Source organism: Momordica charantia (genome assembly GCF_013281855.1).
Source record: "Momordica charantia cultivar OHB3-1 chromosome 7 unlocalized genomic scaffold, Mcharantia_2.0 BLBB01000007.1, whole genome shotgun sequence".
Lineage (NCBI taxonomy): Eukaryota > Viridiplantae > Streptophyta > Magnoliopsida > Cucurbitales > Cucurbitaceae > Momordica > Momordica charantia.
Genome location: NW_028275165.1, coordinates 1,674,472 through 1,681,766, shown reverse-complemented (window position 1 = coordinate 1,681,766; position 7,295 = coordinate 1,674,472). Strand labels below are relative to the sequence as shown.

At 33.5% G+C, this 7,295-nt stretch overlaps 1 protein-coding gene across 1 annotated transcript; it reads left to right on the top strand.

Moving 5' to 3' along the window:
• Nucleotides 1-2,002: 2,002 nt before the first annotated feature.
• LOC111014626 (receptor-like protein Cf-9) lies at nt 2,003-5,206 on the top strand. Its single transcript, XM_022289416.2, is given in 3 exon segments — nt 2,003-2,908; nt 2,911-4,062; nt 4,158-5,206. Coding segments are annotated over 3 exon segments (2,874 nt in total). The 5' UTR covers nt 2,003-2,100; the 3' UTR covers nt 5,072-5,206.
• Nucleotides 5,207-7,295: the final 2,089 nt, after the last annotated feature.

The window sequence follows — 7,295 nt, the reverse complement described above, 5'->3', positions numbered from 1 at the left end:
GTCGTGTCACTCCCAACGCATGCTAACAACATGTCATGTGACACCACGTTTGTTTGGGCTTCATTTTCCTGATCATCTTTAAGCTTCTTATAATGTTTCTTAAAGTGGCCCTTATCATGGTAGTAAAAACATTCAATCTCACTACTCGTACTCCTCTTGCTATGTCCCTACTGTTTCCCATATCCCATCTTTCCTTTGCCTTTATTCTACACTGCCAACACTGACTCGATAGAGTTTTCCCTACCATAAGTGGATGCGGAATTCTTACCACTTCCTTTCGTGCGAATCTCCTCAACAATTGCAGCATCACATATATCTTAAAATTTCAGACTCTTACCCCCAACAAATTCAACACCGCTGTCTTCATCGTTTCCCAACTCTCAGGTAAAGAAGACAACAACTTTATAGCTTTCACCTCATCTGAAAAAGTGATCTCCATCGACTCCAACTGGTTCACCAGTTAAGTGACCTCATTGATGTGGGAGTTCACCGACGTGCCTTCCTCCATATGAATGTTGAAATATCTCGTAATGAGATACACCTAGTTGTTGGTAGAGGGTTTTCCATATCTGTCCATTAGCACCTTCATCAATCTCATCGTTGTTTTCTGACTCGCCATGAGACTCGCCACACTTATCAACAAGCACAACATGATGATCACGGTGGCCTATTCATCTATCTATGCCCATTCCTTGTATGCCATCCCAATAGCTAGTTGTTCTTTCAGGGTTTTGTGTATCTTCTTGTATGTAAGAAGATATGTCACTTGCATCTTCCAAAACCCAAAAAAATTCCCATCAAATCTCAAAACCCCCTGGAAGTAGTGATGCGACTTTCCATTAGATCCCACGATACTCCAATCTTACAGCTCTGATACCACTTATTGGGAAAATTATTTACCAAGAATATTTTCTCCTTCCACAGTTCTTTAGTAAAAAGTAAGGCAATCACACAATAAAAGAAATATAGGAAAGTGCAATAAACACGAGTGATTTATACTGGTTCACCTCAACTATGGACTACGTCCAGTCTTTCGCGACAATGAGTTCTAATATGATTTTGGGATAATACAATGTGCAAATACAATACTCTCTCAAATCTAGAGGTCTCGAAGCCAGCATGATATATATATATATATATATATATATATATATATATATTTTGACAAATAACATAAATGAATTTTAAAATGTGTTGTTATAGAAAAATAATTTGCTGTTTGAAAACTAATAAATAAATAAATTTATTTCTAATAATTAAAATTAGTAACTAAATAAATACAATATAAGAATGGAGGTTATTTCAATGTAAAAGTTTGAATACGAGAAGTTATACTTTTTATATTAAAAAAATTTAAGATTTTATTTTTAATTGTAATTAATTATATCTTTTAAGTACAACAAGTGTGATTAATTATATAATTATAAATGAGTTGGAATTTTAAAAGTTTTATAACTCTTTGGTTATCTACCATTATAAAAAGGAGTCATTCTATCCTCTTCCACCAACTATTTAAACTCTATTTTTTTTCCCTACATTTAGTTATGTGTCATATCATTTACTTTTCAAGTCTTAATAATCTAAAAAATAAACTCAAGACGATTGATATATTAAGGAAGTATGAAATACATTAGTCAATCCATATTTTATATATTATGTTTGAAGTGTTACAATTCAATTTCGAAGCTGGGTGTTTGTTTTAAAACATATTTTGCTTTCAAATAAATAAATAAATTTTCAGAATGTTTCCATAAAGCCATCTTTATATTTTCATTTGTTTGTTATTATGATTTTTTTTTAACAATTAGTGATATTACTTTTTTATAATTTTATTTATTGATTTTACTATTAAATTAAATCAAATTAAAAACATGGTAGCATATTAGTCTTTTCCAAATACTGTGGAGAGTTACATCATGCAAGCTGTCTTCCACCAATATGTTTTCCAAGACATAAAAGTAACCAAATATTTATTTATTTATTCTTTCCTTTTTGTTTTTCTTTCCCATGTGCTAAATGACAAAAACAAAGTGAAAATAAAAAACTCAATGACTCTAGCTAAACTTTGTAAATTACTTCTATATTCATCCTCCATCATCAATGGCATTGCTAATGTATCATCTCACTAGTTTCTTCCTTCTCTTTCTCTGTTATTCCCTTGTCAATTCCTATCATCCACGTGATCCCAAAGAAAGCTTGGCCTTGTTAGAGTTTAAGAAAGTCTTTTCCTTGAATGAATCTGCATCAAGTGCGTGCGATTTTTGGGGACAAGCTGCTGGATATCCAAAGACCGCGACATGGAACGAGACCGAAGATTGTTGTTCATGGGATGGCGTGAAATGTGACGAGGAAGGCGAAGGCCATGTGGTTGGACTTGACATCAGCTGCAGTCAGCTCTATGGAACTCTCCATCCCAATAGCACTTTGTTTGCCCTCTCTCATCTCCGAACTTTGAATCTTTCTTTTAACTCTTTTGATTTCTCTCCACTTTCACCTCAATTTGGAACCTTTAGAAACTTGAGGGTTTTGGATCTTTCCTCATCTTCCTTCCATGGGGACGTTCCAATAGAAATATCACACTTGTCGAACCTTGTTTCTCTCGATCTTTCTGGGAATTATGACCTCAAATTCTCAAATCTGGTTATGAATCAGCTTGTTCATAACCTAACCAATCTAAGGAATCTTGCACTTGCTCGTGTAGATCTCTCTCGCATTCTCACACTCACTTCTTTTATGAACTTCTCTCTCTCTTTAACTTCTCTTCGTCTTTCCTCGTGTGGGTTGAGTGGAAATTTTCCAAGCCACGTTTTAAGCCTTCCCAACTTGCGTGTGTTACAACTTGATTATAATCATGGATTGAAGGGGCATTTGCCCATGTCTAATTGGAGTAAGTCCCTTGAAATTTTAGATCTTTTTCAGGAGAGATTCCCAATTCCATTAGCAATGCCAAGCTATTGAAGGTTTTAGATCTGAGTTGGTGCCAATTCACCGGTGGAATTCCAGAATCAATAAAAAACCTTACACAGCTGGATACTATTGGTCTCTCTCGAAATAACTTACTCATTGGTGTCATACCTTCTTGGTTGTATGCACTACCTCACTTAAAAAACTTGGCTCTCTCTAATAACCACTTCATCAATGCTTTCATGGGGGATTTCAAATCCAACTCCTTAGAGGTTCTTGATTTAGGTGAAACCAACTTGCAAGGTGGAATCTCTGAATCTATTTATAGACAAGCGAATCTTGAATTTTTAATTTTGTCATCGAATAATTTAAGTGGGATTTTAAATTTAGACATTTTGTTGAGAATTCAAAGTCTAGAATACCTTTTTGTATCCAATAACAACCAGCTTTCAATACCCTGTACCAATGCTAGCTCTCGGAATATTATTTGGATTGAAATGGCCTCCCTCAAAGTAGAAAAATTCCCATGTTTTTTAAGATATCAGAAGAATTTGAAATATCTAGACCTTTCAAATAATCAACTTCGAGGAGAAATTCCCAGGTGGTTTTCTGAATTTGGTGATTTGTATCAGTTGAATCTTTCACATAATTTTTTGTCCTCAGGAATAGAAGTGCTCTTCACTTTGTCTAATCTTGGGCATGTCAGTCTTGATTTTAACTTGTTCAATAAGCTACCCAGTCTGACCCTACCACCATTATTGTCTTGGTTTACGGCTTCAAATAATCAACTTAGTGGAAATATCCATCATTCAATATTCTGGCAAACCACCAACCTTAAAGTACTAGATTTGTCCAATAATAGTTTGAGCGGTGAAATTCCTCCTTTAATCTGCCATGTCACGTACCTTGGAACACTTATTCTATCCAAGAATCGCTTGAGTGGTACAATTCCATCGTGTCTAGGAGGCAACACTTCTCTTGAAGTGTTGGATCTACAAAGCAACAACCTTTCTGGGACTCTTCCAACAAATTTCCCAACAGGAAGTCAATTGAAGAGCTTTAATTTGAACGACAACCAAATAGAGGGAGAATTACCTCGGTCGTTATTGAACTGTGAGAATCTACACCTTTTGGATCTGGGGAACAACAAGATAACAGGTTATGTACTTTTTATTTTCGAAGATAATTATATCATATCCAGTTGGAGTACTTCAAGATTTCTTTCTCTGATCTTTTATTTATATTCTTAACAGGTAATTTTCCCTACTGGTTGGAAGCTGCTTCGAATTTGCAAGTTCTTATCCTTCGATCCAATCGATTTTATGGTCCTATCAACAACTCCATGAACCAATACTCCTTTCCAAGTATACAAATCATTGATCTCTCTCGAAATCATTTCATAGGATCATTGCCATCAAACTTATTTGAAAACTTGAGAGCAATGAAGGAGATTGAAATGGGAAACCAAAAACCCAACTACATTAGCATATATTCTTCCTCTTACTATCATGTCTCTGTGGTGGTATCAATGAAAGGGTTGGATCACAAGTTGGAAAGAATTCTATCGATATTCAAAGCTATTGATTTGTCGAGTAATGATTTTAGTGGAGAGATACCAAAGTCGATTGGGATGCTCATATCTCTAAAAGGTTTCAACCTTTCACACAATAAGCTTACAGGTGGGATTCCTATGTCGTTTGGGAATCTGACGAGTCTTGAATGGTTGGATCTTTCTTCAAATAAACTCTCCTGTAACATTCCTCTCCAGTTGGTAGCTCTTACATTTCTCTCCGTCTTGAATCTCTCGCACAATCAGCTGTCTGGACCAATTCCTCAAGGGAAACAATTTGCTACTTTCGAGAATTCTTCATACATCGGAAACCTTGGACTGTGTGGATTTCCTCTGCCAAACTGTGATGCAAAAAAACACTCTGAATCTCAACTACTGCGTGATGATGAGGAAGATGAAATTTTAGAAAAAGGGTTTTGGTGGAGAGTTGTGTTCATGGGGTATGGATGTGGAATGGTATTTGGAATATTTGTTGGGTATATGGTTTTTCGAATTGGGAAACCGCTGTGGATTGTGGCAATGGTGGAAGGCAAAAGATCTCCAAAAATCCAAAGATCAAGGAGGAGGAATTTTGGGCCTAGGAACAGAAATGACTAGGAATGTTGAAAAAAATTAGCAGTTGTGCAAAATTTTAGTTTCTTAAATAGAGACATAAACTAATATCGATCTGTATTTCATAGTTATCGATGACGGATGCTATTATGAATTATTCACAAAGTTGAATCTCACCCATTCAAGTTTTTTGGAGGTTTGATATCATAGTTGAAAGAGTTTTTATAAATTTTAGAAACATAAAAATGGCTCTGAAGTAATTTTTAGATAACAACATATAGATCAAAATGTTGGTGTTGATGCAAACAAAAAGGTTAGAGTGCTAGATTTTGTAGAAATATTGATGAAAATATCAAAGTAGTGGAAAAAAACTTAGGAAAAACAAAATTTGAAATTATCAAAATTTGAAGAATTTAATCGAGTTAATAAAAAAGATGAACTATTTCTTAATTAGGCTTTAATTTATCAATTTTAGTGTTTATATACATAAAAGTAAATAGTGTCTTTGTATATATAATTTTTCATAAAAAAAATGTTTAATTATGGAATCATTATGGCACTTGTAAAAATAGAAAGAAATTAATAGCTAGTTACATTTCAATCTTGCAAAAAGTAGAAAAATTCAAAGGTCCAGCCCATGGCACGTTATAGTCGATCAGTTATAATCGATATATCTAGTACGTAGTACATCAAGATAAATTAGGAATAATCCTACAACTTATATGAATATTGATATACCAATTATATATCTGATTTGATATACCATTCATATAGCTGATAATCTTGAAGGTACAATCAACCTATTTTACATATTTGGTGTAAAACTCAAATATTTACTAGTATGACAAATATTTTTTTACTTATTAATTCTTGATATATATATGTGTTGAGATACCATTGTACCGTACCATTGATATACCTTATTTAATTACTAGTATATATATGTGCTGATATTACTATCGATAGATCTAATTTTATATATCATCGATATACCTTATCTCAATGCTACTATACCAGTGATATACTTTATTTTACGTTTTACTTTAACATCATTTAGAATTTGGAACAGTTCGACAGAATTGTTGATCAATTTAATTAGAGGTTAGTTAACAAAGGCTCAACTGATACATTCACTTTTAACATTAAAAAAAATATACCAACAATTTTGCATAAAAAAATTGTCTTATAATTGATTTATCTTGTTTGTACTACATCAAGGTAAATCAATTATAATTTTATGCTTACTGGTCCTTTGTATGGGGCGCGATCGTTCGACTCGATTTGCTTCCGCTCAAATATTTTCCAATATCCTCAACCATGTCGGGTTAGCTTTTTGACACAGGCCATGTGGCTGATTGACTTTTTGACACGTTGGCTAATTGACTTTTTGACACGTTGTATTTCATTTTTACCTGATAACACATAGTTCTGTATGATTATATAAGAAATGAGTTAGAAATAATCACTTCATTCTTTAACTTATACAAATGAAACGAAAGAGAGAATGTAATGTTTGGATACATTATAATAAATAAGATTTTTCCCGTGCTTCAAAACGTCGGAAAAAATATTTTCCTACAAAATTTTTGCGTCGGCAAAAAATTCGGGAGAAGTGCGTCAGGAGAGGACACTCCCGACGCTTATGACAAAAAATCGGGAAAAGTTTACTTTTTCCGACGGAATACAAAATTCGGAAAAAGTTGACTTTTCCCGTCGGAATATAAAAAGTCGGAAAAAGTGACTTTTCTTGACGGAATAAAAAAGTCGGGAAAAGTTGTGACTTTTTCCGACGGAATACAAAAAGTGGGGAAAAGTTTACTTTTCCCGATGAAACACAAAAAGTCCGGAAAAGTGAACTTTTCCCGACTGTATACAAAAAGTCTGCAAAGTAATCTTTTTCCTCACTCTCTCTTTTTTGAAAAAACGTCGGGAATCTTTTTGTTTTTCATGCTAATTTGAATTGCATCCCTGTTTAGCAACTTAATTTATGATATTTCAATTCACAAAGTTGATATATCAAATAAAATGATTTTATATTATATAAAATAATCTGTACATTACAAAAGTTGAGGATGTAATAATATAAAATATTACACCATAAAAAGCTGCACCTATCGGCAGAGACTCCATTTCTACAAAAAGTTGCACCTATCTAATCTTCTAACACATGAAGCCTTGTAGAATAGTAATTCCCAAAATTAAGTCCCTGAAAAAACAAAACAAACTCATTAGGAATGTTTAGAAATTTGAACTAGGTAAAGAATGAAAA